Raw genomic sequence first — 13,228 nt, 5'->3', positions numbered from 1 at the left:
TAATTGCATACACTCAGGGAGTTATGTCGATAGGGGAATTGATTTTTTCTATTACCAGGATACCCAAGGGAAAAAAACCCCATTTTTGTACAGCTGCAGGAAAGCATGATTGGTCAAATTAAGGTTCAGATTTTCAAGTACATTTTTTTGTTTGGAATTTTAACATGCATCTCTAACATGCAACTTTTCCTGCAGATTTTTAATTGTCCCTTGGAAGGCATTTAATGAATCCATGTAACACAAATCAAATCTATGAAAGTACCAAGATTAACTAAGGATGCACCAGGATACTGAGTTGACTGTTCAATATCCAAATGGAAATTAGAATAATTTTAATACCCTAACTCAAAAGAGTATAAAATATGAGCTTAGAGTGACTAAACCTGGAGAACATTTGCCTTGCTTTCCTTATAATGAGTATGTTCTTGTAAATAGGTATTTGTTAATGAGGGAAAACAAAAGGTTGAATGGGATGGACAGTGCTACTGATTTTTACATTCCATTTCTCAGTTTTTTGAGAGATGATCCTTTAATGTAATCAATCCCATGAACTGCCTTGTTCCTGACAGGGCTGCTTGGTGTGGGGTGCAAAGAGCACATGGAAAAGGGAAATGTCAAACTGCACTTCCCAGGCTGCTCAGGTTTGTTCATCCACTCCTCCCAACCCTTTCCTGTCACACACATCTCCTCTGCAGTGATCTTCCCCGTGGCCATTCCTCACCTGCTCTGAGGAGGATCTTGAAGGCTCCCAGATGGTGTCAGGTGCCCTCAGAGAAGGGACAGAGCCCTTGAGGAATTGCAGGCACACAGGGAAGAGGGAGGCTGCTGGAAATGCTGAGTTCCATGGCTCTGCTGCTGCAGGAGCAGCTGGAGCTGGATGCATTCCCTGCTATTGTTCAGTGGGGTTGTGCTTCTAGGAAGTGATGGATGAGGCACAGTGGGCCAGGGCTGTGGCTGGCAATGACACAGCCCTTCCCTCTCCCCACCAAGGAAGTTTGGGAGATTGCCAGGTGCAGGGGAGGAAGGAGAACAACAATTTCTCCTTCTAGAATTGTCCTTTCTGTGGATGGGGCTGAAAAGGAGGACAGTCCACAGCCATGTACCCAAGAGAAATCTTTAGGCCTCCTAAAGCATGTGTAATAAAGTTAGAGAAGGGCTGATTTTAGCAAGGCTGGTGGAAAAATGGAGACAAACACAATAAAGTATTGCACAAGAGCAGCTCTCAGCCCATTGCCAGCACTAACAAATGCCAGCTCTGAGCTTAGCAGGAAGCATGTGGAGTTTTGCAGCGTGCTTCCCAGGCTGGGGCTGCCATCAGCTGAAGGTCACTGCTGCTGAGATATGGCTGGTGGCTGTGATCACACAGACATCACTCCAGACTGCTGAGAATGGGAGTTTAATAATTTCAAATTTATTAACAGTGAGATGAAGAGCTGCAGTACAACCTGCAGTACCACCATGTAGCTTAGGTGGTCTCTATGAGGATTTTTGCAATATGTATTTTTTTAAATTTCTTCAGATAACCTGCCTTGGCTTGTGCCATTGCAGTCATTCTTTGGAACTAAACTTTCCAGACAGCTCTGTTACTTTTACAAAGAATTATTTGTTTTCTTACATAAATACAGTTTAATTCAATGTAATTTCTATAACCGGTGCTTTTTGATTTTTTGTTTTCACGTGTCCTCAAAGGTATGCACTTATCTTCTTTGTGAGAATCAGTGATGAGGAAAAAAACTCAAATTCTGTGTCCCTGGAGAGATTTTTATCCCCAGCACTGCCTGAATGCTGCTGTGAGTCACAAGATTCGTTCCAATGGGTGTTGCTGCTCTGTAGATTTTATGGCCTGTTCATACAGCCAAGGTGACAGACAGCACACAGCGACCCTGCTGTGGGTGTAAGACACCCTAAATAAGTATCTACAATCGCGTGCTTGGTATTTTTCAAGCTTCCCGGAATCAGTGGAGAGGCGCAGCCGCTGTGCAAAGCAGGAATTTCAGAGGCAGCACCACCCTCTGCTGGCCCGGGCTGCCTTCCCGGGAGAGCTGCCGGCAGCCCGGCGCCTCGGGAGCCTCCAGCTTCTCCTGCCGGCTTCCACATCCCCTCCCCTTGGTTTTCCGGAGGTAAACAGTGAAATATTTCATTTAGCACCCCCTCCATATATATATATATACATATATATACATATGCTTTCTGTGAGTGCCTGCTTAGTGGTGCTGTGCAGAGACTAAAAAACCCCTCTCTTTATCAAGCTAAGTGGACATTTTTTAATTGCAAATAATTTTCTTTTTTTCTCCCCCCATTCTGCCGTTTGCTTCTAAACGTGTTTGCAAAATTTCTTTCAAATTTAAATAAAGCAAATATTTTTTCAGACTGAGGGGGCAGATGGGAACAACCTTTGTGTAATCAGTGAGAACAATACTCCAGAAACTTTGAAAATGAATGAACGGTGCAAATCATGGAGGAATAAAATAAAATAAAATAAAATACAGCTTTTTTTCATGCTGAGACCTGCATCCTTAATACCTTAAGAAATTACTGAGCTTCCTTTAAGTATGGGAAATCTAATTCTGTTTTCAAACAAACTCAAATGTTTGTTTTCACAGCACGCTTTACTTTTGACCTAAAAGCCTAATTATCCTGACTGATTCAAAGTGAGGATTTCCAGTGCAGAGCTGCCTTAATTAAGGGCAGGTTTGTCAGCTCCTGTACTAATTTAACAATTGATGACCCGTGCTCCTGTGTTTTCCTATTGCAGTGAATGGAAGGTTTGATATTGTGAAAAATACTGATTGCTTTAAATAATAAAAAAAAAATTACAGAAATATCAGCCTGCAGCTGAATGGAATGGAATATGTGATGAGCTATGTAGGAAACTTTTCCGTTCTTTTAGCCTAAATGTACACTTATAACTAAGGAAGTTTTACCAAAATAAATCTGCTGCCTGTGTGTTCCATGTACAGTAAAAATGATTTTTTGTTTGTTTTTTAAGCTTGCCACAGATAAGTTCCATACTAATTCAGGCAAAAGCTAAAGATAGAAGGAAAAGGAAGCAGGGGAACAGAAATTCATCAGGATGAGTCTCCATAATAGAAGGACAAGCAAAGAAATTGACAACTTGGTTGAATTTTTGGAATTTCTCTATATGAACAAGGATTACATCTTCTGTTACACACTCCATTCTACATCTGTATTTAAAACCAAAGAAATTATCCTGACATTGTTTTTTAAAGCTTCCACTAAGAGGACATATTAAAACCAGTAACTCCCTCTTTTCTCCTGGGGGAAGTTTGGAGGGGAGCTTGTTTCCATCTTTGCACAGTGCTTAAAAATGCAAGACATTTACAGGGCTCTGATACCATCACCTACAGTGGCAGATGAGGAGAAGCTGACCAGAAGAGTCACTCCCTTCAATGAAATTATTTAAAGGGATTTATCACCATAAATTCTATGTTTACCTATAAGTTTATTGTACATTCTGTGACATCCTTGCTATGGACTTTGGCACTTGGTCTCTTTTTGGGTAGGATAATCAGCAAAAGTTACACTTTTTTCTTTTAACCAAACAACCACCCACATATTTTAACTTTGGGCTACCTCAGAAGAGGTATTTTGAGGACTATTTAAAAAACAACCTTTTCTCCAGCAACTATTTTTTCAGATAGGGGTGCATATGGTCAGTGTTAAGCAATATTGGTAGCACAGCACAGACATTCTGAATAATGTGTGCATGCTGTGTGTATTTATAGAGTCACAGCTCATGCTGGCACTGCAGGCTGCAGTAATGCAAGTGTAAAGCAACTACTCTGCTTTATATTTTAATAAACATTTTGTTTTTCTGTCAGCTAATAGCAAGTTTTGAGATCATGGCAGAGTGATAGGTATTTTAAGAGTAATATTTCTTACTGCTTTCAACACAGTGTAAGTGTACAGAATAATAAACTAATAACATAATTATGATTTCTGCTGAGTTCTGGTGTGTCAAGGCCTGTTGGGGAGTTCAGAACTGTTCTCCAATAAGTATCTCTAGGTGCATACTGAAAATTACCTCAAACTAACATAATACATGCAAATTCAGAGCCTGAAAATTAGGAAGTGACCATGTGAAGGTTGCTCACTTAGTTCTGGTTCAGCCCTTGTGGCATCCCCCTCTTGCTGCAGCCTCAGACCAGGCCATTGCAGAGGGTTTGTTCTGCAGGAAACCTGTGTCCCTCATTGCTGGGTGGGTGTCTCATGGCAGCATTTCAGGGTAAATCAGAGCACAAGGATCTTGTGCTTCTTGTTGTGTTCTCTTGTGTCACAGCTCAGCCTGTGGCTGTGTGATCTCTTCCTTCCCTGGCACATCAAGGCTGCCAAGGGGAGCTGAGGTTTCATTTGTACAACACAACCCGAGTCAGGGAAGTGAGGTTCAGATTGTTATTTGGGGCAAAGGAAACCTGACTTTTTGTCTGTCTCATTCTATGCTCTCAGTTCCTCGAGTAGAAAAAGACTGTCACATTGTTTTAGCTTTCCTTGTTTTAGTTTCATCTTTAAAAAAACAAACAAACCAACCATGCTCTTTGCTCACTCTGTAATGTGTTGCAGAGTTACACAGTGGTTTGTGTCTTCGTGCCAGGGAAAGCTATAAAGAGTTTTTCTTCTGAGTAGAATTAACACTGTGTTTGCAAATGAACTAAAAGCAGAATTTGGCTTTTTAAACTGTTTTAAGTATGGGCATCCTCCTCAGAGTGATGTACAAGATTCAGGTCTTGTTTAAACAAAAACCAATATTTAAATGAAATAATTTTTTTACCTAAGATTCCAACATCAGGATATAAATATAATTATTTCATATATATTTTAATATTCAATAGATATTTAATATATTTTTTAATATTCAGTTAGTACAAACAAGAGAATATAAAAAATCCTACTATGTGAGATTGTTTCCCATATGCCCAGAGAAAGGAAGAAAGATGCACACAAACGTTCAGCCTGCACAATTTTCTTGGTGCAGGAAATTCAGTGAAATAGGAGTCCTCTCAAAAACAAAGAGTGAGCAACAAAGGGTAAGTGATCCAGTGATTAGCCAGAGGCTAATAGGAATGCAAGGGCAGAGTGACAGATTGCATATTGGAGGAAATCTGATCTGGAAATTAATTTGAAGGTTTCTGCAGTGGAGACTGCAAAAGAACTAGTTTTGAAATCTTTCTGAAGGACATAAATATATGAAAATTCTGACTTGCTTGTGTATAAACTGTTGTATCATACAGGAGAGAATGCTAATGGGTAAATAAGGTTGAATTGCAATTTAGAGGAATTTTCCTTTCCCTCCTTCCCCACTTAATTTTTTTTTTAAAATTAGAATAAAATATGCAGCTGCCTGCAACTTAGCATGAAAAATTGGGTTAATTTACTTACAGATTCTAGTGATTAGAAATCTGGATGCTGTAATTTTCTCTGGTTGAAAATACACTCTTTTGTAGGAGAGTAAATCAGGACAGCAGATAAATACATCAGCACACACAGTCAACAGCTACGTGTCACTAAATATACATAAACATTGGGAAAAAACAGAGCTTTTAATTATGAAGAAGTGAATATTATTATTTAGTGACTTACCAAATGGTTTTAATTTAACCTTGTGGTAGGTAGATGTCACTTTGTGTTAATAGAATTCTCTTTCTTCATTGGGACCACCTTACCCTTTCTTCAAAATTTAACTGCTGTAATACAGCAGTATCTGAGTCCTGACATCTTTTCTTTTAAGATTAAAAAAATTCCTTAAGTAAAAAATCCCACACAAACTTATTCAAATATCAGCTTATGAAGGTTTGCCTTTTCAAAATGTAATGTTTTAATTTTAAAGCATGAATAAATACACCTTGGTAAAATTCTAAGGAGTTACTAAATACAGAACAGTAAAATTTGAGTACAACAGATGAGTTTTTGTCAGGGATTCAATGTAACACTAAAATTACTATATACTATTTACTAAAATTACTATTTACTATTACTAAAATGACTTGCTGCTGCAGGATGGAAATTAGTTTCACTTAGGCTTTGATGCTTGTTGAAGCTGTTTGTAAAGCTTGATTTTTTGAGTAGTTCTCTGCTGGTTACCTAAAAGAGCAACATGAAGAATATGTGAAGGAATCAGACTAGTATAAATTGGGATTTAAAAACCTCTCATTCATTCCTTTGATCACAGTATTTAGTGAAGGAGAAAAGTGGCACTGTGAAGGAGCTTTTGGATTGCTTTCTGCTGAATGGAATTAGAAACACTTAATTTCAAGTCAATAATCCTGTAAGAGTAGCTAATAATTTCTCTTCTGCTTCACAGTTCCTCTACAGTTCTGCACTTGATATTATTGTTGGGATTTTGTTGGTGATGGATTTGTCATGAGAAGCAGGGATCTGTCACTGATAATCCTCTTAGCTCTAAGGACCAAACCTTGCAGTATATAAAAAATCCCTTTTGAGTCCTATACTTGTGTTTGAATTTCTGTCTTGTATTTATTTAGTACAACAGCAATTGAGCAACTATGAAAACTCAGTCTTTAAAAGAACTATGTTGTATTGAGAGAAACAAATATTATTTACTCTCATCATGAATAATGTCTCATGAAGAGGAGGGAGGATGCTGCAGCCTTACAGTCTGTCTCTAGCCTGTAGGTCTGTATTCCCAGGTAAAAAGGCAAGACTATATATTACATTATTTTGCCTTTTAGTCCTTTAGGTTATGTTTTCCTTGTTTCAAGACTCACACTGTAAGAGTCTCTTTGGAGGCATTAGCTGACATCAGTGCAGTACTTGCAGCTATTTTTAAAGGAAGTATATGAGAAAATAAATTCTGGTTCTGGTGCCGCGGTGTCTCACACGGAGCTGAGATGTTCCAGGCACAGCCCTGCTGGTCCAGCCCTGCTGGCTGAGATGCTGCTGTTCCTCTGCTAAATCTGTCCTGCTTCTGTTTGCAGCCATGTCATCTTATCTGTTAATTGTCAAGTCTGAACTTCCTGGGGCTGTTGCTGGGCTTTTGAGCGGAGCCGAGAGCGGGTAAGGAAAAATGCTTTGTGCATTCTCTGTTTGTCTTGAAGAAAAAAGGGGTCCAGCACTGCTGAAAGTGATGGTTGCTGACACTTCTCTGCTCTCACACTTGAATTTAAATAGTCATTTACATGAGTTGTTGGAATATGAAATGTATTTGGCAAGTGCAGGTTATCTGCAGCACACACACACACACAGAGCGTGATTCTTTCCTCATGGTGATTTCCTATCCTACGACCTTAAAGTCAGTGGCAAAACTCCATCTACAGGAATCTCCTTCCTGTAATATTGTAAAAGGAGAAGCAGGAAGGTGCTGGGAGGGAGAGGAGAAGCAGCATTTCCATGCTGTTATGTTATCACCTCACATAATTCAAAATCACAGTACAAAAAATGGCAGGCATTTACATGGAAATATTTTGTTGTCTCGCTCTAGTAATTGGACTTGGCTTGGGAAAAATGCCAGATTTCCAGACTTGGTTTATAATTCCTAAACTTGGCTCCCAGTAAAGAAGTTATTTTTTGCAGTTGAGCTGTAAAGCTGTTTGTAAGGAGTGTGTCCCTCACATTTCCATTGGAACTGTCACAAGAAATCGAAGGCAAACCCTGCAGCTTCAGCACTGAAATATCTTGTTTGAGTTGTTCCATGCTCCTGTCATTCCTTACAGTGTATCTTGGAGTGCCTTACAGCTGTTTTTCCAAACTGCTATTTTCAGATGTTTTGAGCTCAGAACTTGCTCTGGATTGAAATGTGCTGAAATTGTCCCAAGGCTGTGTGATGCTTGTATTATTCCTGAATGTTGTGGGTGAATTTTAAGTGGGAAATCAGTTTGTTAAAAGGTACTTTAGTTGATTTTCTATTTTATCACTTGCAACTTCTGGATTTTATAATGAGTTTGAAAAATTAATTGTGGCTGTAATCTTGCTTTCTATCTTTCTGTCCCCCAGGCCCTCACAGTTTTAGTAAAGTTTTTTGTCAGTTCTCTAAACTATTACATTTTATATGTGTATATATGTGTATATTACATTTTATATCTGCATATATGTTATTTTTAGTCTGCTAATGTATCTCTTCCAGCTGAGGTAGTTATCAGCTTTTCATTTGGGTGCTGTAACCTCCTTCAAGCTCATACTTCAACCTCACTCTCCATACACAGTGGTGTTGAGCTGCTGCTGGATCTGCTGCCTGTATTCCAATCTGTCTAACCCCAAATTTAGGATCTAACATCTCTTACTGCTGTTTTTAATTTTGTGTCAGCTCTGTTATTGCAAAGTGAATTTTCTTCCAGCAAAGATACATTTTGAAACAGCTTAAGAAAACTCCTGGTAGGTAGAATGTGGAGGTTCAACCCTGTGCTGCTCCAAGGGTTGTTCTGTCTGAAAAAGGCACTGTGAAAACTTCATTAAGGTGCCTGTGGGATAGTGCTCCCAGGTTCTACCTCAGATCTCCTGGATGTGAGCACCCAGGTTACAGTGTTGAACTGTTCATTACAAATTACAATTACCTGTTTTAATCCTCAGTCATCTGCCAGCTCTGCCAGCAGCCCTGATTCTTCCTTAGCTGAAGCTGCAGTTGGAGATGGGAGTGAAGCTCAGCTTTGCACTCTGAAAGAGCTGAAATTGTTCATAGGAATCCCAACCACAGCTCCATGCTTAGGTGATTGGCAGCCTGGTCTCATCCAGTTTCTGCCTCTGTAAATTGGAGTTCTTGCACCAATTAATGTTTATTTAACACAATTTCCCTCCTCTAGTCTTTGTCCAAGCAAACTGTTTCAGTGCATTTCTCAAGCAGTATTCCAGGAACATGCACATATCTGTGTCCACATCAATATTTAATTTCTTTTGCCATATAAATGGCCATGCTAGATCATAATCTTTTGTTTCTGTGTATTTTTTTTGCAGATGTTAAGTGTGCATTTTTACTAGCTGACCTTTTAAATGGTAGGAAATTGTTCAACAAAAATAGGTTATCAAATACCAAGCCTGAGAAGCAACTTGTTTATTCAGAGGGCATAAATATTGAATAGTTTGATTCACTTTTTTACCTGGAGCACTTGTTTCCAGATGGGATTGCACAACTGTTCTGTGTTTGTTAAGTCATTATAGCATTTGATACGCTTGCATTTGGTGCAGAATTTATCTCAACTGGAGTTGGGATGTATCAGAAATGTCAGTTAAACTATCTGTGAAAGTACTTTATATGCATAAACCCTCCTGAGCTGTGCATTTGGGAAAGCCATTTACAGAATGGTCTGTGCATTAAATTATTTTTATAGGTAGAGGTTAGCAGGTGTGCATGTGTTTGAAAGGCTCAGAGCCAGTCTAACACATCCTCATGTCTTTTTAAAAAACAAAACTATACAGTATGAGCACTTACTAATATGAGTGGAGATGTTTCTGTCTGCATAACAAGAATTCCACATAGTTTTGATGACATGAACATAGTTTCAAATGAGGATTGTGTTAAAAAGTTGTAATTTGTGAGCCCTCTGTTAACATTTAATGACCCTGTCAGAGGATGTGATTGATGCAATTAAGTTGTCTTGCTTGTGTGTTGTATAATTGATATGAACTGAGAGTAAGATCCTAATTTAGAGCATATGAATATCTTGTTCTGTTGAATTCAGGAATGAAATTAAAGCGATTTATAAATGTCTGCTTTTAGTTAAAATAAGGGGGAGGGAGGAGAAACATCTGCATGCCAAAGCTTTTTCAGCACAGTCAAGGATTTATATTCTGTATTTCATATTTTGAATGCTTTTATCATGTAGGATTAAATTTACAGATTAAATTGATTTTAAAGGCACTATCAAAACATTTATTCTGCCTTTGGAAAATAACAGTATTTTGACATCAGTACTTTGAGGAGAAAATGGACACATTTTCCAATAAGCAGCTCACTATGGACTTTTTTGATGTCTTTTTAAGAATAAAAATTGGTATTCCAGAATGAAGCCATATAGAAAATTGCTTTTTCTCCTTCATTTCCTCACTGCTATTTTCCTCTCTGTCCCCCCCTAAACAAATAGTTCTTCATTTACCATAAAGTAATCAAAATAATTTTCTGTCTGTTCTGCTGAGCTTGTGAACCTCAGTGGCAGCTGTGGGTTTGCATTCAGGAGATTTAAACTGAGGTGCCACATCTCCACATAGTGCATGATCCTTATGTTCTCTGCCATGGTGCTGTTCCTCCTAATCTGAACATCACCAGACTGGAAAGAAAGAAAGAAAGAAAATGTTTAAAAATATATGAATGATAAATAATAAGAATAAGAATAAGAATGAAGAATAAATGCTACAGCAAGAAGCTGATTTTGGCAAAGTTGTTTCTTCACTGTAGCAGTAGCAGACAGAGCTAATAATACACTTTTTGAAGAATTGTGTTTTGACTCATTTTTAATACAGACATTGTCAGGTAATGGTTGCTTTGGGTTTGATACAGTGAACATGCCCTCAAACTTGAAATTTCTCTGTTTACATTACATCTTCTTTCCAAACAAGTGACTCAAGTGGCTGTCCGTGATGTACAGCAGTAGTTAAAATACCTGTATGATAATTCTTCTTTAACACAGGTGTTATGGTATTTCCCTCATGATAATTTGAGGTGCTGCCTGTTTATTAGGTGCTAACCATATCCTGGACTAAATAAACTGGAAGGTCAAAAGTCAAGGTGTTTATAGGTGGTAAAGTTGGAGGCTGATGTGCAAGATGTTTATCAGTACAGGATATGGTTATTGCCAAGTCAGGGCAGGCACCCTCAGAATGTTTCTGTTTCTTAACAACTTATCCATCTGTGCTTTCCTCACTTCAGAGATGGGATTTTGGTGCTTTAAATAGATTTTAAATGTGTGAGGACTTAATGTGCCTCTACAATGCTTTTTTGTGTGGTTTTATGTATAAACATTCTACCAAATTTCATCAGCATAATTTTTATCCCTTCTGTCCTTTACATTTTTCATGGATGTATGCAAGGAAGGGCAGCTCAGCAGTGAGTGGGAATTGATGTTGCTGTTTCTTCAGGTGTGTAAATGTGCAGCTCATTGTAACCCAGTTTTAGACACACACTGTGCTGTGTAAATACTTCTGCTGGAAATCTCTAGAGTATGAAATGCCCTTCCCTCTGACCATTGCTGTGAATCAAGGCAGGGATTTGCATTTTGTGCTGATGAGAATTATGAATTGGCACACATCAGAGCCCTGATCCATGCAGACACTTGCCTGTGGAACATTGCTTGCAGAATGAAGATTATCTGGGAGCTCTGTTTTATATCAGTGTAGAAACTAGGAGTAAACTAGGAGTACAAATCCATGTAAATAGCATGTGAGACAGGAAATTATTTTTCTTGTCCTAATGGTTGCTTTGTCCAAGAGCACAGTTCTAAGTTTAATATATTTTTAGGACTCCTGAGCTTTGTATCAAACCTAAATCAATTTTCCACCAGGTCTTGGTACCTCGATGGGAGGCTGCTGCTGCTGCTCACTTCAGTCTGCATTGTTTTTCCTCTTGCCCTTCTTCCTAAAATTGGTGAGTAATTAAAGGAGAGAAGAGAATATTATTCTACTTTAGTAGCAATTACAGTTGAAGACTTTAAAACCTTAATGGCTTATTTATTTATTTAAACTGGTAGGGGGCTGCTGGTGGTGGTGATTACTTCAGTTGTTGTAGTGTGTTCTGCCTTCCAGCCCTGCCTAGTTAACCTATTACTTGGGTTGCAGTAGTATTTTGTCTGCAATACTAAAATAAAATCTTTACAGCAGAACATTAAAGAGCTGCATTTACTTACAGCATGCCATTAGTGGTAAGCCAGTTCTAATTCTGCCCTACAAAACTACATAAATGATCTGTGACAGGCACTTGGAATGTTGTTATTCTGAGTCCTAAGCCCCAGATACCAAGCACTGTAATAGAAAACATGCCTAAAATGTAAAGCTTTAGCTGTACATTAGGATCACTTTCCTTATAAATTCTCTTTTATTTTTACTGTTATTTTACAGGCTTTCTTGGCTACACAAGTAGTTTATCATTTTTCTTTACGGTGTACTTTACTCTTGTGGTAAGTTAAAAAGTCTCTGCACAGTTTCTTTTTTTTTTTTTTCCTTATTGTTTGAATGTTTTCATAAGCCTGTTTGGAAATTAATTGTCTTCCCCTCCCCCTTAATTTTTTATGTGAAATTTAGAATTCTCTTCAAGTTCAGTATGTGCTTGCTTGGACAGACTGCATTTGTTTTGCTGAGGCTGGGAAATGTGTATGAACTTCCAAGCATGTGAAAAGAGTTAAAATAATTATATTTTGGGCTGGTAAATATAACAATTTTTTTTTTTTTTTTTTTTTTTTTGCTGATGGTGCAGCAAAGGGAGCTGGCACATACATTTTTGTTTCCCTACTAACAGAGGAATGGAATTCTGTTTTCTTAACTTCTAACTATTACTTACTGCAACTAGTACAGCAGAAAATTTAATATACTCCAAAATAAATTAAATTTACATGTATAATGGAGTGACAGAGTTCAGAAAAAGGCAAAGAAAACTAGAACTTCATTAAGGCAGTTTACAAGATTCATTAATATGTCAATGACCTTATTCTCCTCTCCAGCTGAAAGGAAAAGTTCTTTTCTCTGAGCCATATGGGGGTTTTTGACCCTGATGTTCACCCTCTCAAGGCCCCTGTGAGGTAGATGTTTCCAAATATCAAAAGTGAGACCTGCTAGGCAGATCTAAGACAGAAAATGTGCCTTTAAGTTGCACTTTTTTTCCTTTTTAAAGGGAAAAATTGTGTTAATGCACATGTGTAATATGTGGTACAACTGAGCAGCTCTCACTCTGTCATCTATTTCATCTTTTTGAGTTTTATTTGGGAGCCTGGCAAAAATGTTCCCCCTCTGCCCTGTCACTCTGGCTTGCATTGACTTGCATTTAATACCTGTTTTACAAAGGGATAAACAGAGTTGAAGGCAAGTTGAACAAACATGCCATCCAGGAGACCAAGGCAATCCATTAGGAACTGAACCATGTGATAAAACCAAACTTCAAAGCTGTCAAAACATCTCCCTAGGGTATCCCTGGAGAGCTGCAGTGTTTGTAGGACCTTGGGAAGTATTCTTCTTAAGCTGAATATTGAGAAGCAGCCACAGCCTCTCCAGAGTTAATGGAAATTCATTTGTAATATTTATAAATTACCTTAACTTTTGACCTCTCTCCTAAAATTTG

The 13,228-nt window shown here is 38.2% G+C and overlaps 1 protein-coding gene across 1 annotated transcript in view; it reads left to right on the top strand.

The window, feature by feature from the left end:
• SLC38A6 (solute carrier family 38 member 6) overlaps positions 1-13,228 on the top strand; it is a 37,544-nt gene that overhangs the window by 10,005 nt on the left and 14,311 nt on the right. Inside the window, exons 6-8 of the mRNA XM_058806850.1 lie at positions 6,954-7,032; positions 11,463-11,545; positions 12,016-12,074. Coding sequence (XP_058662833.1) covers positions 6,954-7,032; positions 11,463-11,545; positions 12,016-12,074 — 221 coding nt within the window. The remainder of the gene's footprint in view (positions 1-6,953; positions 7,033-11,462; positions 11,546-12,015; positions 12,075-13,228) is intronic.

This window comes from Ammospiza caudacuta, chromosome 6, assembly GCF_027887145.1.
Source record: "Ammospiza caudacuta isolate bAmmCau1 chromosome 6, bAmmCau1.pri, whole genome shotgun sequence".
In the NCBI taxonomy this organism is placed as follows: Eukaryota; Metazoa; Chordata; class Aves; order Passeriformes; family Passerellidae; genus Ammospiza; species Ammospiza caudacuta.
Note: the sequence above shows the minus strand (reverse complement) of the source record. Positions and strands in the feature narration are given on the sequence as shown.